This window comes from Loxodonta africana, chromosome 17 (assembly GCF_030014295.1).
Source record: "Loxodonta africana isolate mLoxAfr1 chromosome 17, mLoxAfr1.hap2, whole genome shotgun sequence".
NCBI lineage: Eukaryota > Metazoa > Chordata > Mammalia > Proboscidea > Elephantidae > Loxodonta > Loxodonta africana.
The window spans coordinates 60,609,293-60,634,951 of NC_087358.1; the positions used below are offsets into that span (position 1 = coordinate 60,609,293).

Consider the following 25,659-nt stretch of genomic DNA (forward strand, 5'->3'; position numbering starts at 1 on the left):
AAATGAACTCATGATTTTCACTGGCTGTGTTTTTTTTTTTTTAACTCTAGTAAATTTTTGTCTGCATCTTGAGAGCAAACTTTTCATCCTCTCCATTGCACTTCCCATTAGAATCTCCAATGAGAATGAATCTTTTGGGTCATGATTCTTTCTAGTTTTGATGTCTCAACCAGCTCACCCTCCCCTCTTAGCCCCTTCTCCCTCAGTCTTTTGCCTCTAGCTGCCCAAGCTGCTTAGACATTTTCTTTGGTTCTTTTCTCTCCCTTGCGCTTTGTGTCTATCAGCAAGCCCAGTAGCTTTGATTCTAAAATGATATCTCCAATTCCTCACCTTCTCTCCATCTTGATGATGCTACAACCCTAATTCCAGCTTCCGCATCTCTCCTGGGACTACTACAGCAGCCTCTTAATTGGTCCCTCGCCTTCTCTCTCCCTGTTTCTCCATCATCACTCTCCGGCTTCCAACATTTTGCTAGCTTTTAGCACTCAGAATAATAAGCACACTCCCTGTTGTGGCCAGCACTATACTGGCTCTTGTCTCCCTTCATCTCTGGATACTGTCCTAGCTATTATTTACCCTCACAGCCTATGAACACTTATTTTTTCCAAGAAGCTTTTATAGTTGGGTGGCTGGCTCATACTCCCTGAGTTTAATAACATAATGATAGAGCATGCTACTTACTGAATATTTTCTATAACCAAGACAGTGTGCTAAGTGCTTTATTGTTGTTGTTAGGTGCTGTAGAGTCAATTCCGACTCATAGCGCCCCCATGTGGCGGGGTAGAATTGTCCCACAGGGCTTCATAGGCTGTACTCTTCATGGGGGCGGACTCCAGGTCTATTCTCCAGCAGAGCGGCTGGTGACTTCGCACCACCGTCCTTTGTGTTAGCAGTCGAGTGCTTAACCACGGCACCACTACGTCTCCTCAAGTTGCAGTAAGCAATTTATAGGCATTATCTTATAATTAAATTAGATGTAACAAGCTTGTCAGTTTTGTATTATTACCAATTTTTTTTTTTTTTAAGGTGAGGAAACAGGCATAGAGAATTGAAATAACTTGCCTTGGTTCATACTGTTAGTATGTGATGGAGCCCATCTTGAAGACTGTCTTTGGTACTGTAGTTTCAAAAGTACTTTGCCAACATTAATTTGTGTGTGTGTGTGTGTGTGTGTGTGTGGTGAAAGTATATACACCTTAACATTCACCAGTTCAATTTTTGTACCTAACAGCCAGTGACATTGATTACATTCTTCATGTTGTACAACCACTATCAATATTCTTTTCCAAGTTATCCCACCACCATTATCATAAACTCAATGCCCCCTAAGCAAAGACTCCCCCTTTCCTCCTCCCTCTCACCCCTGGTAACCACTAATAATCTTTGCTTTCTATATATTTGCTTATTTCATGTGAGATCATACAGTATTTGTCCTCTTACGACTGACTTATTTCACTCAACATAGTGTTTTCAAGGTTCATCCATGTCACAGCATGCATCAGGACTTCATTTCTCTTGATGACTGAGTAGTATTCCGTTGTATATATGTACCACTTTTTTTTTATCCATTCATCTGTTAATGGATATTTTGATTGATTGCAGTTTTTGCCTGTTGTAGAAAGTGCTGCAGTGAACATTGGTGTACAGATTTCTGTTTGCATTTCTGTCTTCACTTCTGGGTATATACCTAGGATTGGAATTGCTAGGCCGTATTGTGTTTTATGTTCAACTTTTTAAAATTGTGCTTTTAGGTGAAAGTTTACAGAGCAAATTAGTTTCTTATTAAACAATTAATACACAAATTGTTTTGTGACATTGGTTGCCAACCCCATGATATGTCATCACTCTCCCCTTCTCCACTCTGGGTTCCCTGTTTCCATTCCTCCAGTTTTCCTCTTCCTTTCTGCCCTTTCATCTTTGCTTTTGAGCTGGTATGCTCAGTTAGTCTCGGATGCATGATTGAACTAGGAGCACGTTCCTCAGATGTGTAGACCTGTCTAATCTTTGGCTGAGGGATGAACCTCAGGAATGACTTCAGTATTGAGTTAAAAGGGTGTCTGTGGGCCATACTCTTGAGGTTTCTCCAGATCTCTGTCAGACCAGCAAGTCTGGTCTTTGTTATGTGAATTTGAACTCTGTTCTACATTTACGTCCAGCTCTGTCCGGGACCCTCTATCATGATCCCTTGTCAAAGTAGTTGGTGGTGGTAGCTGGGCACCATCTAGTTGCTCTGGGCTCAGTCTGGCGAAGGTTGTGGCAGCTGTGGTCCATTAGTCCTTTGGACTAATTTTTCCCTTGTCTTTGGTTTTCTTCATTCTCCTTTGCTCCAGCTGGGATGGGAAGAGTAGATGTATCTTAGATGACCGCTCCCAATCTTTTAAGACCTCAGACACTATTCACTGCAGTCAGATTTAGAACATTTTCTTCATGGACTATGTTATACCATTTGAGCTAGATGTCCCCTAAGGTCACGGTTCCCATCCCTCAGCCCAGTAACTTGGTCCCTCAGGGAGTTATGGATGTGTCTGTGAAGCTTCTATGACTTAGCCTTGGTCAAGTTGTGCTGACTTCCCCAGTGTTATGTACTGCCTTACCCTTCACCAGATTTACCACTTAATCTATAGTCTAGTTAGTATTTTTCCCTCTGTACCTTTCCCTTCCCTTGTAACCATCAAAAATTGTTTCTTTCTGTGTGTAAACCTTTTCATGAGTTTTTATAATGGTGATCTCATATAGGATTTATCCTTTTGTGATTGACTGATTTTACTCAGCATAATGCCCTCCAGATTCTTCCATGTTCTGAGATGCTTCACAGATTCATCAGTGTTCTTTATCATTGTATAGTATTCCATTGTGTGTATGTACTATAGTTTGTTTATCCATTCCCCTGTTGTTGGAGACTTAAGTTGTTTCCATCTTTTTGCTGTTTTAAATAATGCTGCAGTGAACATGGGTGTGCATGTATATATTCATGTAATGGCTCTTATTTCTCAAGGATATATTCCTAGGAGTAGGATTGCTGGATGGTATGGTATTTCTTGTGTTCAACTTTTTAGAAACCTCTGAAGTGTTTTCCACAGAGGTTACAGCATTTTACATTCCCACCAGCAATGCATGAGGGTTTCAGTTTCTCCACATTCTTGCCCAGTACCTTTGTTTTCCACTTTCTTGATCGGTGCCATTCTAATGGGGATGAGGTTATATCTCATTGTGGTTTTGATTCGCATTTCCCTAATGGCTCAAAATGGGCTGTAGACGCAGAACAACAACAATGGCTAATGAGACTGAGCATCTTTTCAAGTGTTTATCGGCTATTTGAATATCTTCTTTGGCAAACTATCTAAGACCTTTGTCTATTTGTTGCTAAGTTGTGGAAGTTTTTTTAAAATATGTTTTGGCTATTAGACCATTATCAGATATATGGTTCCCAAATATCTCCCAGTGTGTAGGTTGTCTCTTCACTTAGTTGATAAAGTCATTTGATGAACAAAAGTATTAATTTTTAGGAGGTCCCATTATCTCTTTTGTCTTTTACCTCTTGAGCTTTTGATATCAAATATCATCATTGAACTTTAATGATTTCGTGACAATTTCTGGAGAACAATCCTAGAGGAAGGCTCTAGAGTAAAGGTCTTATTGAAACATTAATATAACTTAATTACATAGAGTCACTATGAGCCAGAACTGACTCAACAGCACCTAGGAACAACAATTACTTAGTTAGAGAAAACAAAACTTTTCTCAGTATTTTGTGTCTTGTCGATAATAAGAGTCTGTATTAGTTTTTTTTTTATAGTATAATAGTTGGTTATGCACTCTGGAATCAGACAGGGATTGAATGATGTATCATTAATTCTGAATTTCATTTAAATTTCATTTTAATCATATCATTTTTCTTTTGTTTCTCCCCAGACCAGTATTAAAGAGGGACAATTATTGAAGCAAACCAGCTCTTTCCAAAGGTGGAAAAAGCGATACTTCAAACTTCGAGGCCGCACCCTTTATTATGCAAAGGACTCAAAGGTAATTAGAGAAAATACTCGTTGCATGCTCTTACAGTTGGTGGTGGATTTAAAGTTATGGTGCTATAAGCTGTTTGCTTTTGTCTTGGGGGCTCACTATTCTATTATTGCTCTTATATTAGATTCGATATAAATGTGATCCACCTTGGATCCCATCCCACGGGGTTCTGTTTAAGTCCGTCCTTTGACATGTCGCTTAGGATAGCCTTACAGCAAGGCTGTAAGGTAGTTTGCTTTCTTCCTTTCTCCTTTCCTTCCAGCTAAAACGAAATATTAAATTTAACTGTATTAGAGTAAACTCAAAATTTTGTTTTTCCTCCTTTCTTGCTACTTTTTACCCTTACAAATAAGTCATTCTCTGACCATGAGAGAGAGGATTGCTCTAGTTGCTAAGAATTCATGCTCTGGGGTCAGATAAGAGCTCATATCCCAGCTCTGCACATTCCTATGGAGTGGTTGTGGACAGCAGCTATTGGAGAGAAGAGGTTCAAATGAAATAAGGAGCCCTGGTGGCACAGTGGTTAAGTGCTCAGCCGCTAACTGAAAGAAAGGTGGGTGATTTAAACCCACAAGCTGCTCCACCAGAGAAAGATGTGACAGTCTGTTTCCGTAAAGACTACAGCCTTGAAAACACTATGGGGCAGTTCTACTGTGTCCTATAAGGGTCACTGTGAGTCAGCATAGACTCAGTGGCAATGGGTTTTTTTAAACGAGATACAGTGCACATAAAGTGCTTACATAGTGCCTTACACAAAATAATCACATAATTATGTTATCAATTCATAATAAAAATCATATTGCAATAAAGTCAAGACTTAAAATTTTTTTTATATAATAGTTGAATAAAGTACACACCATTGACTCTATTAAGTTATAATACAACAGTTTTAGGAGGAAAATCTGTAATAATGATGAGCCATCATTTAAAACTGATGTTTTAGTATTTAAAAAAAAAGGGTTATTGCCATTATGCCATTGAATAATTAATAATTTCCATTTAAAAATGCATGTTTCTGATATAATTAATTACGTTATACAGCAGGAAGTAAAAACAAACAAGCAAGTTTACATCTTAGTTTATACAGCTGTGGAAATAATGTTATTGTTGTGTGTCGTTGAGACAATTCCAACTCATAGCAACCCTATGGGATAGAGTAGAACTGCCCCATAGGGTTTCCTAGGCTGAAATCTTTATGGAAGCAGATTGCCAGATCTTTTTTTCCACAGAGTAGGTGGTGGGTTCGAACCACTGACCTTTTTTTGGGTCAGCCACGGCTCCTTGTGAAAGTAATAACCACATAACATACAAAGTCGTTATGGTCAAGATTGTCCATGATCTGGCCCCATCCTAACTTTTCACATTATCTCTAGGCAGCATTGACTACTTGACAGCCTCCATGCTGTCTCTTGCTTGCCATCCCAGAATGACTTTTTCTTTCTCTCTACCTGTCAAAATTCTGTTTTCTCTAAGGTTCACCTCATACAGTCCTTATTCCATGGTTCTCAATGGAAAGTTTCACAATTTGCTGCTGGACAAATCATCTGTGAATTGCCCTAGCATTTCTTGATACCTCTTTTCTTCCACCTTGCCTAGTCTACCTTATGTTAAAATTGCTTGTATCCGTTTCATCTCTTGTGCTAGGTTATAAATTCTTTCAAGCCAGGGAAAAGTCTTATCGTCAGATTGGTTAAATTGAAGTAGGCTCGCATAACTGTCTAGAGATCATGGTGGGCGGGGAAGCGATAAGGCAAGGGCTGGCATTTTCTGTAGCTTCAGAGGCATGTTGTATGCCTGTCTTACTGGCAGAACAACAGAGGAACAACAATAACTGACTAAAAGCAGGAAAGATAAATTTTTTTACCAGAATTTTCTAATCTCTAACTTGTAAATTTTTTAAAATTCTGTTTCTGTAGTTTTTGCCACTAAATTTTTGTTGTTGTTGTTGTTTTTAAATTAACGTTTAAGTTATAATTCCAGAGCACAGTCTCTATCCCATTTGAACAGATAATTATAGATGAGGAAAATAAGGTTCAGAATAACTTGCCATGTTATTCTGAGCCAAGCCTGGTTCTTCTCATTTCTCAGCAGACTTTCCCTGAGCGACGATTTTGTCCCTGACTTCTTGGCAGCATTTTTACAAGCTTTAGAGAGATTGTGTTGTGTGTGTGCCAGAGACTTAGGAGGCTCCCTATAAATGGTAGCTATTATGTGTCCAAACAAGCCCTGTGGCACAGCGTTTAAACGCTGGGCTGCTAACCAAAAGGTCTGCAGTTCAAACCCACCAGCCACTCTGTGGGAGAAAGATGTGGCAGTCTACTTCTGTAAAGATTACAGCCTTGGAAACCCTACGGGGCAGTTCTACTCTGTCACATGCGGTTGTTATGAGTCAGAATCGACTGAACAGCCATGGGTTATTACATGTCCAGAGAGCAAAGAGCATTTGCATTGAAAGAGTGGCAGTGGGTTCTTTAAAGCCCTTTTTCAGTTTGGGACTTATGGGTTAGTTGTACTTTGTGGTTTTACTTGCTAATGAGTTGGTACACATGCACTTGTCCTTCCAAGAGTTCGCAAAGTGTCACTAAATTAACTTTTTCTTCCTTTTCTAGTCCTAATTCCTGAAATGCCTTCATAGTCATGACCTGGTGATTAAAAAAGTATTAAAGAAAATTTACTTAGGTTTTTGTTTTAATTTGTTTGTGTTCTTTTTTCATTAACAGTCTCTGATATTTGATGAAGTTGACCTCTCAGATGCCAGTGTAGCTGAAGCAAGCACAAAAAATGCTAACAACAGCTTCACGGTATGGTTGTATTCTGATAACTCCTTACTCAAAAGTCACAGAATGACCTCACCAACAGTGGACAGAGTGGCTTCTTTAATGACCAACTGTGTGTCACCATGTGTATCGGTGTCCTTGCCAACTCAATAAACTCTAATAAATACATTGTGTTTTCTGATAGCCAGCACTATTCAAGATTGTTTGGTTCAGTAAATTTGGAGCTAATTACATATTTTTTAAAATGTATTTATATATCTTTTCCTTTTTAGGCCTTTTAATTTTAGTGCTTTAAAATTTTCTCTTCCTTTAAATTAATACTTCAGTTTATTCCATTGTTCTTGAATATTCAAAAGGCTTATGATTCACTTTCAATCTTAAAAGTAATATTTTCCTTCTTCTATTCTTACTCCATTTGCTGAAGTTCAGACCATTGGTGTAGTTCAGGCTTTCATATCTTTCCACTTAGATAATTCATTTGGTAGCTATTTAAGAGATGGCCTCTGTTCCAGTTCTGCCATTCCAGTCGCCAGTCACACTGCCCAGAAGACCTCCTCGTACTCCATTGCCTGCCAAGTTGCACTTCCAGCTCAGACTCAAAGTCTTATAAGTTCATACCTCAGAATTCTAGTGTTACTCGTAATTATTTCTCCTAATACACCCCACCAATTCAGTATTCCTCAGCCCTGTTTGCTCCAACTTGAATGATCTCTCCCTCACTTACAGTTGTTGAAATCCTACGCATTCTTCAAAACTTATCTCAGATATCCCGTTCTGCTTTTACTTCTTTTATTACAAAAAACATGAACTGTGTACCCACCATGTGCCAGGCACCTGTGCTAAGCACAAGGGATACAGGTACCAATAAATACATATTACTTCCCTCAAGATATTCAAAGTACAGTTCAGTGAGGTTCATCTGGGGGCTTTTATGACTATATATTCCCTTGAGTCCTCAAAGATGCATTGCTTTTGGTATGTTGTCACTCCCAGCCCCTGCTGTAGAAGCCACCATGACAGCAGTGTGTTGGGTACATCCCTAGACATGCCAGGGTAGGGAAGACAGAGTGTAGTTAGGAGGAGGAAGCAAATGAGTTCAGATGTAGTCTTAACTGATTTATGGGCATGTGGAATAATTCATAGTACAAATATGCCCCTCCCACTCATCCCCAGGGAGAATTTATTATGAGAAGAGGAAAGTCTAGAATACACTTCTGGAAAGATGTAAAATTTAAGGTTTGTCCAATGAAGACTGAGTGGGAGAATTCTGAAGTATATGGATGGAGAAGTAGGAGGCAATATTATAAAAAACCAGTGGAAGAGAGTTTCAAGCAGGAAGCTGTTAAATGTCAAATGCTACAGAGAAGTCAAGTTGAAGAATTAAGAAGTGTGTGTTGAATTAGTTAACTTGGAAGTGTTTTGATAACACTGATGTAAAGCCCTTTTACAGGAAGGGTGGATGGGGTTCATTAGGCTCTAGTGTGAGTGCAAAGTGCAAAACTAGAGAGAACAGGGTAGATTACATTTTCTAAAAGCTTGGCTGTTAAAAGAAGGTATAGCTCAAAGAATATTTAGTCTAGAAGAGTGTTTTGGTTTTGTTGTTATTTTGCTTTGTTTTTAAAATGGATTTTGAATTTGTTTATATGAAGAGAGGAAAGAATTATTAGAGCGCCAAGTTGAATCAGGAGCGAGAGGGAATAATTGATGGAGAGAGATTACTGAGTAAGCTGAGGGGTCCCCAGGGAACCAGAACACAGGTTAAGAATTTAACATTGAACAAGAGACAAGAAGATTATGGAGGTAAGTGTGGGTGAGTTTATGTGTTTCAAGCCAAAATACTACTATTTTCTCAGTGAAATTGAAGACTAGGCCATCTGTTACGAGTGAGGACTTAAGAGGGCCTGGAGTAGCTTCTATAGAGAATGAGAATTGAAACTGAAAAGGGACCTGTAGAAGATGACTAGGTAGGAAATAGCATCTACCAAAGACTGGAGATCAAATATAGGAAAGTCCTTCATTCTCAAGCATACAGAGTTTTCTTTGAGATAGGAGTAGAAAAAACCGCTAAATTCATCCAGGGTTGATGGGTTATGGAACATATTGGATAGAAAGATGAAGAGATTGTTAGATGTTTGAAGCATCGGTGGTAACTCATCCATCTTTTCCCTCTTGATTTCTCAGTTTTGGGGAATGAAACACAAGGAGTAAGTAAGGGACAGCTTTATTAATGGCTGAACAGGACCCAATATCCAGGAAATACAGAGATTCTGGTAAACTTTTCTATTCCTAAGGCTAAAATGTTGCTTATCCTTCCCCCACGAAGTAAAGGTGGAGAGAAAAGAGCCTCACCAATTTTGCCAATTAAGTTAGCCACTTGCCTTAGGCACCCCCACCCTCTGGAGACTCCTGAAGTCTCTAACAGAGATCTAGAGTTTAATCAGAAAGAGAGTGCCTACATTTAAGGATAGAATAATTTCAGGTGAAGACAAGTCTATGGCGTTGGTGTGGATAAAGGTACCAAAAACCAAACCAAACCCACTGCCGTCGAGTCGATTCCGACTCACGGCGACCCTATAGGACAGAGTAGAACTGCCTCATAGAGTTTCCAAGGAGCGCCTGGTGGATTTGAACTGCTGACCTCTTGGTTAGCAGCCGTAGCACTTAACCAGTATACCACCAGGGTTTCTGGATAAAGGTAAAGAGAGCTGAAAAGCTGGGGTTTGGGAGAAGTTATTCAAATCCTTCGTAGATCTCTTTCTTAACCTTACAACTCCACGTGATCTCTCCCACTATATCTTTCATGTAGAATTTCCTGTATTCTGTCTTATATTTAGTTAAAGTACTTATTTTTATTATAACCTCCTTGAGGACAGGGACTATGTCATCTTTTCATCTCATGATGCCTGATTGATAAATATTTGTGGATTTTACTAATAAGGTAAAAATTTATTTTAGGTATGAGAATACTTTTTATTAAAATACTTTTGAGAAATTTCTTCACTAAGCCAAACATTATTTTTGAAGTTTGTCGAACTAGAAATAGACTAAAAAGTTAGGCAGAAATGGAAACAGAACAACTAGAATGGAAACAATGAGAATGCTGACGCACTATGAAAAATATAACCAGTGGCACTGAACAATAATATGTATAGAGATTGTTCAATGAGAACTTAATTTGCTATGTAAACTTTCACCAAAAATACAATAAAATAATAAAAAGTTAGGTAGATGGCTTAGGGTCTTATAGCATTAATTCACGATCGTTCCTCTCTGTTTAAATATTTAAATATCCCACCTTCCTGAATTATAGTGACTGCTACCGACTCTTATTTTGTTCAGTTCATGTCAGAGGTTAATGGGGTAGTTTGATGGCAGTGTGGCTAAGGAATCCAGGAATGACCAAATTCTGCTTTGCTACAGTCATTTTTCCTTTCCTTTAAGTTCCTAAGGGTAAAGAGACAGTAAGAAATGGAAACTGTGTATATGGTAAATGGAAGAGATGTGCTTTGCCCAAAAACCCAATGCCATGCTCTCTGGTAAAGTAGGCTGTCACACTAATTCGGTCCAGAACTTTAGCGGTTTACTTCTTCCCTAAACTCAGAGCCAAATCTTGACATTTATAATCATTTGCATTAGACCTGAAATGAAAGAAATGAGCCCATCCACATGTATGATAGGGAACAGAGAGGGCTAGAGAGTTAAGCCTCTGCCTCCCTGGGCCAGTTGAGCAGTCTGGCTGCGTGGATGGAAAGCTTTATGGGAAGACCCGTCCTGGTGGGAGTCTCTGGTCTAGTCTCAGGTTAGAGTTGCACTAATGAGAAGAGTGGGAGCACAGTAGAGGTGGCAGACCTCCCATGTTCACATTGTGATCTCATTTTAACATTCACTGGGCTCCTTGTGGAGTCCCTGGGTAACACAAACAGTTAAGCACCTAACTACTAACTGAAAGGTTGGTAGTTCAAACCCACCCAGAGGTCCCTGGGAAGAAAAGAAAGGCCCAGTGATGTGCTTCTGAAAGGTCACACCATTGAAAACCCTGTAGAGCTCAGTTCTACTCTGAAACACATGGGGTCACCATGAGTTGGAACTGAATTGACAGTAAGTGGTTTTGGGGGGAGTGGGGAGATCCCATTTAGTGCTTAGAAACTTTACAATGGAAGCTTAACATGTGTGCTGTAAATATCTAATTTATAAAACAAATGATGTACAGTTAACCTTTAGAGTTCTATATGGATGATCATTTGATGACCTTTTCCCACTCTCGTGGTTGGAATTTTATTGCGATATATACAGAACTAAGCCACCGTTTGAACTGAGAGATGTGAAATGAAGAATCATGATTCAGAAGTGGTGGTGATTTCCCCGATTATCTTCAAGTCTACGTTTGTTGATGAGAAGGGATTTTGGGGTGCTTTTCTTTTTTTGCCCTCCCCCTTTATGGGTTCCTGGCTTTACTGGTGTCAAATTTATGTAAGCACATAATTTAAAAGAGTCAAATACTTCTACACAGGTGCTTTGCAAAAATCAGTAGCTCTCTTGTCTTCCTCCCTTCTGTTTCCTCCTCCCCAGAGAAGCTACATTTAATTTTTTTTTTACTTGGCCCTTTTGTTATTTCATCTCCTATCTCTGAATAACATGCTGACATCCTTGCTTCTTGTTTTGGGTTGTTTTGACTTTAGGAGTAATCCATTTACTTTCTGCTATAGAGCCCTGGTGACAGTGGTTAAGAGCTTGGCTGCTAACCAAAAGGTCAGCAGTTTGAATCCACGAGCCGCTCCTTGGAAACCCCATGGGGCAGTTCTGCTCTGTCCTGTAGGGTCGCTATGAGTCAGAACTGACTCGATGGCAGGGGGTTTTGGCTAGAGAAGAGGATTTAGCTTTCTTTCATTTTTCATGCCCCCAGCACATGCACACCAACTTCCTATTCCTCTTGGTTGCTGTAAAGTCATATTGAAATTTTTAATAGATAAGTATTCAGTGTTTATTCTGTAATGACTCCATAGTACTGTTAACTGCAGACAGGGGAGCCTTCGGTATACTATTCTTGAGGGGGGCGGTTGTTAACAAATTACGTCAGAACATCACAGCTTTTAATGACCATCCTAATTTTGTGCCCTGGGCTTTCTCACCAGCTGCTGACTTCGGGTTCTGGGTTCTGGGTTCCAAACGTGGGTGTTATAGAGAGCAGGGCTGAAACTATTTTCTTTTCTGACCTGACCTCAGTGCTTACTCAGCAACACCTCCACTTTATTCTATTGGTTATGAGCAGTCACTGAGGCCAGCTGAGCCTCCTGGGGAAGGACATCAACTCTACCTCTCCGTGGGAGGAGGGGCGAGAGATTTGAGGACATGTTTTAAAACCTCTTATGATTACTTCTTACTTGCACAGTCCCCCCCCTCCACTCCTGGAGTTCACAATTGTCTTGTTTTTTCATTCGTCTCAGTCCTCTCAGGTATTGCATTAGTTTCTAGTAGTTGTCTTAGTGGCTTAAAACAACACCCATCTATTATCTCAGTTTCTGTAGGTCAGAAGCCCAGCCGTAGGTGTAACTGGGTTCTCTGGTCAGTCTCACAATCTTGAAATAAATATAGATACAATTAAAGGAAAAGAAATGATATACTAATTGCCTTAAATAAGTCTAATTTTGACCAAGATTTGAGTATATGGTTTTTACATATTTCTTCTGAAATAGGCAAAAACTATAACAACAAAACTCTACTCACAGTGAAAGAATTTTCTGTGACGTTAGACATCAGGAGGATGGACAGACAATCCCAGACAGCCTACTTGTCAGTTTTAAAAGCCTTTAAGTTAATGTTTATTATTGATTTATGTAATTTAAGTTTTATCATGACATTTTCTAACAATGACTGTGAAATCTATAATTTGTTCTCTTTTTTTATGCAAAAGTTTTTTCTTTAATCAGTCTGTTTCTTTTAAATTGATATTTGTGCAGTGTTTGGGAGTTTCTTTTTTTATTTTTCTAGATTTTATTTATCTTGTTGAGAGTATACACAGCAAAACATACACCAATTCAGTAGTTTCTACATGTACAATTTATTGACATTGATTATTTTCTTTGAGTTGTGCAGCCATTCTCACCCTCCTTTGCTGCGAATTTCGTTTTCACTTTAACATTTCTATCCTATACTGTGCATGAATGTGTTCTTATTACATTAGGTTAGAGAGATTTTCTTACACTGGGAAAGGGATCCCAGGCCTCTTGATGTTTAATGCAGAGTTCTTTCTTATCAGGCTTCTCCATCTGCATAGACTTCCTCACCATTGTTCTCTTTCTTTCCGCATTCACCGCCCTCTCTGGCTCTTTCCTGCTAATCATGATACATATATATACTCCCAGGTTTTTTGAATTGCAGAGGGTTAGGGTCCTGGCTTACCTGATCTTGGACAAATTAGTTAACCCCTGTAACTCTCACACCCATCAATGGGGTAACAATGGTACCTGTCTCATTGGGCACATTGAATTTTTTTCACTTTGGTCCTTTTGTTATTTTACCTCCTATCTCTGAATAAAATGATAAATTAAATCAAATTAAATGTGATAATAACGTACAATGCCTAGCACAGTGACGAGCACATCGTTTAATAAATGTTAGCTACTGTTGTTGTCCAGAATGTTCTATTCCTTTCACAAATGAAAATAGGTGGCTAATTTCTAAAAGTTGGGGAATTTTGAAGGACACTGTGGATGAACTTTATCTCGAGAAAACATTTCATCCTACCTGTCATTCAAAGGTACATTGAAGAATTATTTCTACTTTTATATTAATAAGTGTAGTTTGGGGAAGCAGCTGTTCTGTAATAAATGATAATAATTCCTTGTTAAGTAGTTTTTTTTTTTTTCCTTTTTGCTAAAGAAGAGCTTTTTAATGATTTGAAGAGTCATCATAATCACATGGCATATTGTTAGGCTTTCAAAGTGAGCCGTCCAAGTGACGGTTTTCTTTAAATTTTAATGAAGATTAGGCTAAAGCTTAACCGAACAAATGAGTCATCATTTTAAAGAAATGATTGTATTCACATTGTTAAAATTTCTTATGGAAGTTTGTGAAGAAAATATCCTGTTTTCTTTGAACTAGAAAGAAGCACAGGTTCAATTCGTTGATCTATTTAACTATCCTTAACGTTTTTAATAAGTGGTCTACAGGTGTGTCTAAAATCCCACAGTTACGGCAAATCCATCCTGGCTTAGTTGAACAGACACCATGTGATCGCACTTATTTTTAGAACTAAATGAGGACAGAACAAAGGGTCAATTTAGTGCATGGGTGACTTGCCACAGCAGATATGACAGAGAGTTGATTAGTGTTAGATTATGTTTCCTTTTAAAGGTTTAAAAAGTGTGTATTAAAACAAACCAATAAACAGCGAAGATACTCTTAATGCATGTAAAATGCCAGCAATTATGCATTTGGTTAGATTCTGACGTTTTCTAAGTATTAATTCTTTTTAAATAGTCTGAATTGCTCTCACGTCAGTCGTAGAATTGAAATGAGCAGGCTGTTTTAATGGGAGGAAACAAGATCTTAAGAATTTGGGGTTTTTTTAAATGTTTACTTTCTGTTTATGCTGTTTCCCCTTAGCTTCCTCACAGTTATTATAGTTTGATTCATCTCTCTTAAAAGACATAGCACATCCTTTGAACTAAGAAAGTGTCAGTTTACTTTTTATCCACTAAATTTTCAGTCTTCTGGGTTTACAAAGGAAGCAACCAAAAGTTGTTTTTGTCTCATATCATTTGGAAATGCACATCACACAACAGCTATTTAGATAATCATATAAATAAATGATTGCTTAAATAAGTTGCCAGTTTTATTTGCTAATGTTGTAATTACCATGTGCCTATTCTAAATGCTCTTTTTCTGGTAACTAATTTAACGCTTTCTGTTAACCCTACACATTGGGAATGGTTACGATCCCCATTTCATAGATGAGGAATCTGAAACAGAGAGGTTAGTATTCAGTCCATGTCAGAGCTAGAACAGGAACCCATCCAGGTCATCTGGCTCCAGACTGTACTCTTGACCTCTCCGTTCTCCTGCCCCTTTATTGTGACGTTTTAAATGTGATTCAGGTAGTCTTCCTCCAACTGGTTATTACATATTCAGTCGTCTTTTCTACTTCAGGTCAGTCATAGAATCTTATGCTGCATTAACAGATGTAGAGGAAGCACCTGCCAGGCAGACCACAAATCCACAGTGTTACATTCTGTTTTGGGAAGTATATGTTAAAGAGCAATGCAGTGCAGACTACCTAAAGCGTTCACAGAGGAAAGTAACCAATATAATAAAAAGGCCTAGGAATCATGACATCGGCTGACATTAAAGGGCACTTTTTATTTTAAAGATTTGGGAAAATGTGACAGCTGTCTTTTTAATATTTGAAGGGTTATCACGTGGTTTTGTGTTATTGCAGTGTGGAGGACAAAGACTGGTGGTTGAATCACAGAGGAGCAATTTCAGCTCAGCGTAAAAGAGAACTTTCTACCTTGAGTCATCTGATAGAATAGACCCCCTTGTGAGGTAATGGTTCTGCCCATTATTAGAAACCTCTAGTCATCCCATGCCCTTTGAGCCGAAGGGGGCCTTCAAGAAAAGAGTTTCTCAGAGCAGAAACTTAGGTTCCGAATGCTGAAATGAGTTTCTCAAGGTTGGATAGCTATCGCTATGCACAACTAGTCCCAGAATTTAGGGCTCTCAGCACTTAGTGTTTGTGGGGAGTGGGCTAGGAGGAGTGGATTTACAGATTGCCAGGTACTGTGCTAGACACTTTATGTACATTGTCTCCTTATATCTCACAGCAGGAGCTAAATGAGCATCCTTCAAGAATGCTGTTAGCAAGATCTTTGCTGTGTGTGTGTGTGTGTGTGTGTGTGTGTGTGTGTGTGTGGCGGGGGGCACGTGGAGGTGGTGGAGACTGAAATTTCCTTGTCGGTGCAAAGGCTATGTCTTCCTCACCACTGAATCCTAAGGCTAGCACCGTGCCTGACATAGAGGGGAAAGCCAATAAATATTTGTTGAATGAATAAGGGAATGTGTCTTGTTGAATGAATGAAGAAATGTGTATTTGTAAACTCTAGTTTTTCTTTGGGCGAAAAAGATTAGTTCAACTTTTAGCTTAGAGAACACAACTTCCTAACTTTTCACCCATAATGTTGGGTTATAAATATTTGTATCCTCATTGGAATCTTTATGTCATGATTCAGACTATTGTTATACATACAGTAAGTTTTACAAACATGATTCTTGCCCTTCATTAACCAATGCAATGGTCCCACCCCCCACTTACATAATAATTTGATACCTGATAACAGCAAGCCTCAAAAAAATCTGAGGTAATTTTATATCTGTGATGGTTAATATATTTTATGGTACTCTAAAGAGATGCCACGTTAATGTAATTTTAAGTGGTTGTTGTTTTGTCTTTTTAACTTGATTTATATGTGACCTGTATATAATTTATATACCATGAAGGCTTATCATTTTAAAAGTTAAGTTTGAAAATTGTATTCCTTTCTCTGTAACATAGACACCAGACTTTTAGAAGTGATATATTTTATAATATCATTGTTTCTGTGAGCATATCATATTTATATTTTCATTTAGTGGTAGAGCATCTTTTCCAAGGATATAACCCAGAAAAATACCTCTGAAAGTTATCGGCTGCCTTAGACCAAAGCTCTAGGGAGCAGGAAACCAGCAGTCCCTGTCATAAAAAAGAAATTAGCTAGACTTAAATCTACATTGGTGTGGAAGTAAGGTGTGGGTGGAAGAACAATGGTGCATTTATCTCCACCTTCACTGGTGTTATTGTTGTTGGGTGCCTGCAAGTCAATTCTGACTCATGGTAATCCCATGTGACAGAGTAGAACTGCCCCATAGGATTTTCTAGAATGCAATCTTTACAGGAGCAGATTGCCAGGTCTTCTGGGGAGCCACTGGGTGGGTTCGAACTGCCAATCTTTTGTTTACAGCTGAGCGCTTGACCGTTGCACCACCAGAGCTCCTTCCTTCATCCAGTATCTGTTACCATTGAGTCGATTCTGACTCATAGTGATCCTGTAGGACAGTAGAGCTACCCCCTAGGGTTTCCAGGGCTGTAATCCGAGAAGCTGGACTTTATGAAGAAGAAGGGGGCATCAAGATTGGAGGAAGATGGATTAACAACCTGCCATATGCACATGACACAACCTTGCTTGCTGAAAGTGGAGAGGACTTGAAGTACTTACTGAGGAAGATCAAAGACCACAGCCTTCAATATGGATTGCACCTCACCATAAAACAAAAATCCTCATAACTGGACCAATAAGCAGTATCATGATAAACAGAGAAAAGATTTAAGTTGTCAAGGATTTCATTTTACTTGGATCCACAATCAACACCCATGGAAGCAGCAGTCAGGAGATCAAAAAATGCATTGGGCAAATCTGCTGCAAAAGACCTCTTTAAAATGTTGGAAAGCAGAGATGTCACTTTGAAGACCAAGGTGCCCCTCACCCAAGCCATGGTATTTTCAGTCATATCGTATGCATGTGAAAGCTGGGCAATGAATAAGAAAGACCGAAGAAGGATTGTGGTGTTGGCGAAGAATATTGCGCATTCCACAGACTGCCAAAAGAACGAACAAATCTGCCTTAGAATAAGTACAACCAGAATGCTCCTTAGAAGCAAGGATGGCAAGACTACATCTCACATACTTTGGACATGTTATCAGGAGGGATCAGTCCCTGGAGAAGGACATCATGCTTGTTAGAGGGTCAGCGAAAAAGAGGAAGACCCTCATTGAGAAGGATTGACAGAGTGGTTGCAACAATGGGCTCAAGCATAATAATGATTGTGAGGATGGCACAGGACCAGACAATGTTTTCGTTCTGTTGTACATAGGGTTGCTATGAGTCGGAACCGACTCGATGGCGCCTAACAACAACAACATAACAGCAATCTTTTTTTTTCCCTTAAAAACCAAAAATTCCACAAGACAAAAACTGTTTCTTTTTCTGGCATAACTTTTTTTTTTTTGTGCTTTAAGTGAAAGTTTACAAATCAATTCAGTCTTTCACATATAAACTTACATACACCTTACTACATACTCCCACTTACTCTCCCCCTAATGAGTCAGCCCGCTCCCTCCTTCCAGTCTCTCCTTTCGTGACCATTTTACCAGTCTCTAACCCTCTCTACCCTCCCATCTCCCCTCCAGACAGGAGATGCCAACATAGTCTCAGGCGTCCACCTGATGCAAATAGCTCACTCCTCATCAGCATCTCTCTCCAACCCATTGTGCAGTCCAATCCACGTCTGATGAGTTGGCTTCAGGAATGGTTCCTGTCCTGGGCCAGTAGAAGGTTTGGGGACCATGATCGCTGGGATTCTTCTAGTCTCAGTCAGACCATTAAGTCTGGTCTTTTTATGAGAATTTGGGGTCTGCGTCCCACTGTTCTCCTGCTCCCTCAGGGGTTCTCTGTTGTGCTCCCTGTCAGGGCAGTCATCAGTTGTGGGGCCGGGCACCAACTAGTTCTTCTGGTCTCAGGATGATATAGTTTCTAGTTCATGTAGCACTTTCTGTCTCTTGGGCTCATAATTACCTTGTGACCTTGGTGTTCTTCATTATCCTTTGATCCAGGTGGGTTGAGACTCATTGATGCATCTTAGGTGGCCGCTTATAACTTTAAAAAAAAATAATAATCTTGAGTTTTTGGTGAAAGTTTACACAGCAAGTTAGGTTCCCATTTGACAGCTTCCACACAAATTGTTCAGTGACATTAGTTACATATATCACAATATGTCAGGATTCTCTTTAATTGTGTTCAGTTTGTTGCCTTTCCAGGACTCTAGTTTCCCTGCTCCATAATCATTGCATCTTTGCTTTTGAGTAATTGTTGACTTTCTGGTCTCATACTGGTGGCTTTTAAATAGGGCACCAATCTTGCCGACAGTGTCCTTTATTTTGTGTGTCACTCTGCTATTTTGCTAAAAAGTGATCTCAGGGGATAGGCTCAATTCTAAGTTTAAAGAGTGTCTCAGGGCGATAGTCTCAGGGAGTCCTCTGTTCTCTACTGTTCCAGTTTGTCTGGCCTTTTTTTTTTTCCTTTAATAAGAATTTGAATTCTGCTCCGTATTTTTCTCCCATCCTACCTGGGACCACCTATTGTAACCCCCAGTCAGAATGGTTGTTGGTGGTAGCTGGGTACCATCTAGTTCTGCTGGTCTCAGGGTAGATGAGGTTGTGGCACATATGGACTTGTTTCTTCTCAGCATTTTTGGTTACCTTCTTACAGTTTTGCCCCTGGTGAATAGAGATGCACAGATGCATCTTAGATGGTCACTCATAAGCTTTTAAGACTCCAAATGCTACTCACTTCACTAGGAATCAGATCATGAGTTTTGTGAACTATGTTATGACAATTGACTGAGTTGTCTTATGAAACTATGGTCCTAAGCCTTCAAACCCAGAATACCAGTGTTGGAAGGTATTTGGTTATCTCTGAGGAATATCCATATTTGTGTCTTCAATGAATATATGTGTCTGCGCCCACATATTTGTATTTACACGTACCTATAAATACTTGTGGCACAGTGGTTAAGAGCTACGGCAAGCTACAGCTGCTAATCAAGACATCGGCAGTTGGAATCTACCAGCTGCTCCTTGGAAACCCCATGGGGCAGCTCTACTCTGTTCTGTAGGGTCACTATCAGTCAGAATGGACTTGATGGCAATGATTTTGGTATAGATTATTCTGTCTGTTTTTACCTATGTACACACCTGTATCTACCTATATACCAGTTTGCCTGTACCCCCATCCATATGTGCTCAAACACTCCTTTTTACTTGGTTGTGCTGTGCTTACTACAGGAGCCCTGGTGGCACAGTGGTTAAAGAGCTTGGCTGTTAACCAAAAGGTCAGCAGTTTGAATCTGCCAGGTGCTCCTTGGAAATCCTATGGGGCAGTTCTACTCTGTTATAGGTTCACTATGAGTCGGGATTAAGTTGATGGCAGTGGATACGGTTGTTCACTATATCCACATTCGTTGCCACTTTCCCCATCACCAAAAATAACTGGTGTCAATGTTATAAAGCATATTTTCCCCCACCACCCCTTCTCTCCTTGGTAACTACCAGCAAACATTGGTTTCTCTCTATTCTCGTATTCTTGCAAAAGAGATCATACAATATTTGTCTTTGTATGCTTGACTTATTTCACTTAGCATTATGCCCTTCTGGTCCATCCATGTTATATATCAAGGACTCATTGTTGTTCTTTATGGTTGCATAGTGTTCCATTGTATGTAGTAGCACAGCTTGCTTATCCATTTATTGGTTGATGAGCACTGTAGTTGTTTCCATTTATTTGCTATTGTGAATAAAGGACCAATGAACGTAGATGTGTATGTGTCCTTTCGTGCCATTATTTTTAGGTGTCTAGGGTAGGCACAGTGGTTAAGAGCTCAGCTGCTAACCAAAAAAAGGTTTGCAGTTCGAATCCAGTAGCCACTCCTTGGAAACCCTATAGGGCAATTCTGCTCTGTCCTGTAGGATCACTTTGAGTTGACGGCAGTCGGTTTTTTTTTTTCGGGGTGTGGGGGAGGGTGTTATATACCTAGGAGTGGGATTGCTGGATCATAGGTGACTCTATTTCTAGCTTTTTGAAAAAATGCCTGTTATGGATTGTGTCCCCCAAAAATGTATGTCAACTTTGCTAGGCCATGATTCCCAGTATTGTGTGGTTGTCCTCCATCTAGTGATCCAATGTGATTATCCCATGTATTACTCCGTGATGTTAATGAGGCAAGATGCAGGACACAGACTATGACTTTAGGTTGTATCCTGAGTTAATCTTTTTTGAAATATAAAAGAGAGAAGTGAGTAGAAAGGAGAGGGACTTCATTATTACCAAGCAAGAAGAGCCAGGAGCAGAACACATCTTTGGACTTGAGGTCCCTGTGCTGAGAAACTATTAGATCAGGGGAAGATTGACGACAAGGACCTTCCCCAAGAGCCGACAAAGAAAGAAAGCCTTCCCCTGGAGCTGGCGCCGTGAATTTGGATTTCTAGCCTCCTAAACTGTGAGAGAATAAATTTGTTTATTAAAGCCACCAACTTTTGGTATTTCTGTTACAGCAGCACTAGATAACTAAGACAACACCATACCATTTTCCATAGTGGTTATATCATTTTACAGTCCCACCAGTAATAGATAAGGGTTCTACTCTCCCCACATCTTCACCAACATTTGTCGTTATCTGTTTTTTTTTGTTTTAATTAGTGTCATTTTAACTGGGATGAGTTGGTGTCTCATTGCGGTGTTGATTTGCATCTTTTTAACGTCTGGAGCCCTGGTTGCATAGTGGTCAAGAGCTCGGCTGCTAACCAAAAGTCAACAGATCGAATCCACCAGCCACTCCTTGGAAACCCTGTAGAGCAGTTCTGTTCTGTCCTGTAGAGTCACTATGAGTTGGAATCAACTTGATGGCAACAGGTTTTATGGGGGTAATGGCTAATGATCATGAACATCTTTTCATACGTTTGTTGGCTGCTTGGATGCCCTTTTGGTGAAGGTTCCGTTCATGTGCTTTGTTGCTTTTGTGATTGGGTTGTTTATCTTTTTGTTGTTAGTTGCAGTTTTCTATAGATTTTAGAGATGAGACCCTTATTGGATAAGTTGTTTCTGAAGATTTTTTTCCCAGCCTGTAGATTGGCTATTTACTCTTTTAGTAAAGTCTTTTGATGAGCATATGTTTTTAATTTTTAAGAGGTCCCATTTATCTATTTTGTCTTCTTTTATTCATGCATTTGTTATAGTGTCTGTTACCCTGTTTTTACAAAAGATTAAGTCCCATAGTTTTCTCCCTGTTGTCATCTAGGAATTTTATGAATTTAGGTTTAACATTCAGATCTTTGATCCATTTTGAATTATTTTTGGGTATATTTTGAGATAATGGGTCCTGTTTCATGTTTCTGCAGGTGGCTATCCAGTTTTTTTGTTTTGTTTTTTCACTAAAAAGAATTGGTCGATGTTCAGCTTTTTCAGGAGGTAGCATGTGATCAGGAAGGAACCAATGGTATTGAAGGAAGAATCCAAGCACTGGCGAAAAACAAGGCTCCAGGAATTGATGGAATACCAGTTGAAATGTTTCCACAAACGGATGCGATGCTGGAAGCACTCACTAGTCTATGCCAAGAAATTTGTAAGACAGCTATCTAGCCAACTGACTAGAAGAGATCCATATTTCTGTGCATTCCAAAGAAAGGTGATTCAGTGAAATATGGAAATTATCAAACAATATCATTAATAACACATGCAAGTAAAATTATGCTGAAGAAAATTAAAAAATGGCTGCAGCAGTACATAGACAGGGAACTGCCAGAAATTCGAGCCAGAAAATACTGTTATTCTGATTAGTAACTGAATAGGCTGTAGACTACTTCCTGTTCACAAACACTTCATTAGTGTTTTGGTTTTAACATTTTTATTGTGCTTCAGGGGGAAGTTTACAGCAAATTAGTTTCCTGTTCAATGATTCATACACAAATTGATCTATGACATTGATTGCAATCTGCACAATGTGTCAGCCCTCTCCCAATTTCAACCTTAGTTTCCCCTTTTCCATTCATCCAGTTTCTCTGTCCTTCTTCTCATCTTTACTTTTGGGCAAATGTTGCCCTTTTGGTCTCATGTAGTTGATTGTTCTAAGGCACACATTCCTCACGGTTGTTAATGTGTATTTTATAGGTCAGTCTACTATTGGGTTGAAAAGTAACCTCTAGGAGTGGCTTTAGTTCCAAGTCAGAAGAGTGTGTTAGGGCGGTAATTTCATGGCTTCCTCTAGTCTTTATCTGTTCAGTAAGTCTGATCTTTTGTTCTGTATTTTTCTCCTATTCTAACTATGTTCTTCTGTTGTGTCCCTGGCCACAGGGGTTGTTAGTGGTAGCTGGGCACCATCTAGTTCTTCTGGTCTCAGGCTAGAGGAGGCTGTGGTTCATGTGAGCCATTAGTCCTTTGGGCTAATTGCTTCCTTGAGTCTTTGGTTTTCGTCTCTCTCCTTTACTCCAGATGGGAAGAGACTAATAGTTGTATGTTAATGAATATCCAGTTTTACCAGCACCATTTATTAAAGAGATTGTTTCTGCAAGGCTATAATCTTTACAGGAGCAGACTGCCACATCTTTCTCCCGTGGAGGGCCTGGTGCATTGGAACTGCCAACCTTTTGGTTATCAGCTGAGCCCTTAACCACTGCCGCAGAAGGGTCCTTTTTTCTTTCATTAGTCAAAACCAAAAAAAAAAAAAACCCAGTGCCGTCGAGTTGATTCTGACTCATAGCAACCCTATAGGACAGAGTAGAACTGCCCCATAGAGTTTCCAAGGAGTGCCTGGTGGATTCGAACTGCTGACCCTTTGTTTAGCAGCTGTAGATAGCACTTAACCACTGCGCTACCAGAGCTTCACTAGTAGCCATCCATAAATCATTTAAATGGGCTTTCTAAAGTAAGGGAAAAAACAATCAGTATGGCTTGAGTATTCTGCCATCTCTGGAGCTCCAGAAACTTGGGGCTTGCTGGCATAATCAGACCATAGGAATTTCAGCACATAGGTTGTTTCATTGAAGATCTATGATGGTGTGAATTGACTCTATCGTTAGGTGCCCTTGTTGGGGAAGAGGGCTCATGATCTGAAGTGCTATGTTCCTGGAGGTCCAGGCAGGATACCATATTAAGTTGCTGTGTTTGTCATTGTTGCATTCCCCTTGCCCTGTGTCTGCCCTTGCTTAAGATCCTTGACTCGGGGACAATATGGCACTCCTGGTCAGTGTCCTCCAACCTGCTGCCTCCAGTGCTATTTCTGTCCTTCTACGCTGTTGCACAGTGGTTGGCTCCCTACCCCATCCCCCATTTCCAAGACCACTCTTATATATTCATTCACTGGCAAACACTTATTGAGAGCTTAACTATATACATCAGGTATTTGCTAGATTCTAGACATACAGTGGTGAATAAAAAGAATTGGCCATTAAGTACTAAATGAAATTTTTAAAAAATTTTAAAAAACATGGCCCCTGCCTTCATAGATAGGTCCCTACCTTCAAAGTCCCTGGCCTTGGGAATAGGATTCTTGAGATTCAGAAAACCCAAGGAATTGCCTCCCAGCTAGTACTGGGAACTGTGCCATCACGGGGGCCCAAATTATTATACAGAGACAGTTACACACTTTCTTAGAGCTTGAGGTCCAGGTCGTTCACAATTCCACAGATAAAATCCTCTGGCTGTGCTTCACAAAGGTGTCCTCTATGCCAGTATTTCTGAGGCCAAAATATGGCAACCATTAGAACTGCTCATCCTTGAGCTTAGACTCCAGTGTATCATGAAGCCAGTTCCCTAGGAAGCCTTTAGCCTTATGCAACTTGTGGATAACAGTGCTGTCCAGATGAAAAGTTTGGCCAGTTTTAACTTGTGTCGTGGAAGGTTGACCTTCACAGTGCCCCTGCCTTATTATGGCTCCAGTGAAGAGCCCATGCTGCACAGCCACCTGGTCTTGGGACTGCATACAAACCTGTGTTTCACTCATCTGCTCTGTCTTAGGCTGGATTCTCTAGAGAAGCAAAACTAGTGAAACTCCTCTCTCTATATGTATATATATAGAGATCAAGGAAATGGCTCACATGGTTGTAGAGGCTGGAAAAGTCCCAAATCCATGGGCCAGGTTGGAGGCTTCTCGCAACTCATGTAGCTGCAGGGAGTGGTGAGCCCAAGACCCAGGCTGCAGAGGCTAATGAATCTCAAGGTCAGCAGGTAAGCCGCCAGCTCAAGTCCTAAGAACTGGAGATCATGTGAATGGAAGCCTGCTGCAGGATCCAGAGCCAGCAAAAGCCAGTGAGCCTCGACAGAAAGTTCGCCTGTATCGGATGCGGTCCACAGCCTCAAGGAGACTCCCTCTCCACGGGTCGTCTTCTCATAGCAAATCCCATTATGGAGGTGATCACATTACATCGGATCTCATTGTGGAGGTGATTACACCATCATACGACTGCTAGACTATATCATGGCTGCAAAACCACCAAGAATCATGGCCCAGCCAAGCTGACACACAGCCTCAACCATCACATGCTCCAGCAGGCTCCATGTATGAGGCCTTTCACAGGCTCCAACTAGAGAGTCCTGAGCTGATGCTGCCTCTGCCACCGTCATCCTAGAGACAGCAGTTTAACTGCATGGGGTTAAGCTTCTAGAGTTCATCCTGTCTTCATAGAGAATGTGGATGAAAACTGGCATGACTGGCTCATGTTTTGGGCCAGCAGCCCCAGTCCCACCAACCACTCACTTATACCGAGGCATCTAAGCTACACAGACTGCAGCAGCAGGCTCTACTGATACACTTTTTGAAGAAGGGCTGCAGACATTACTTAAACTTTACTGTGGTTTTTATATGGCTGAAGTGTTTAGTTGAAGACTCTCTTTAACCACGTAATCACTTTGATTAACTCTGACTTAGAATACCCATTTGCAATACAGACTGAAGCCTCGAACCTTGTAAAAGACAATGTCCTTTCTCCAGGAGATACCCGGGATGTTGTTGTGTTGTTGTTAGGTGCTGCTGAGTCGGTTCCAACTCATAGCGCCCCTAGGTACAACAAAACAAAACACTGCCTGGTCCTGTGCCATCCTCGCAATTGTTGTTATGCTTGAGCCCATTGTTGTAGCAAATGGGCCCTAACATGAGCATGTAAGCCACTGGCAGTAAAACAAAACAAAAACCAAACCACTGTAAGTGCCTGGGTATGAGCTAAAATAAATTGTCTATCCTATGACCAAGAAGCCCTGGTGGTGCAGCGGTTAAGTGTTCAGCT

At 40.1% G+C, this 25,659-nt stretch overlaps 1 protein-coding gene across 3 annotated transcripts in view; it reads left to right on the top strand.

The window, feature by feature from the left end:
- Positions 1-25,659, top strand: part of DGKH (diacylglycerol kinase eta) — a 228,295-nt gene that overhangs the window by 106,448 nt on the left and 96,188 nt on the right. For all 3 annotated transcript variants that reach the window (XM_064270075.1, XM_064270074.1, XM_064270076.1), the window contains 2 exons: positions 3,913-4,023; positions 6,741-6,821. In XM_064270075.1, coding sequence (XP_064126145.1) covers positions 3,913-4,023; positions 6,741-6,821 — 192 coding nt within the window. The remainder of the gene's footprint in view (positions 1-3,912; positions 4,024-6,740; positions 6,822-25,659) is intronic.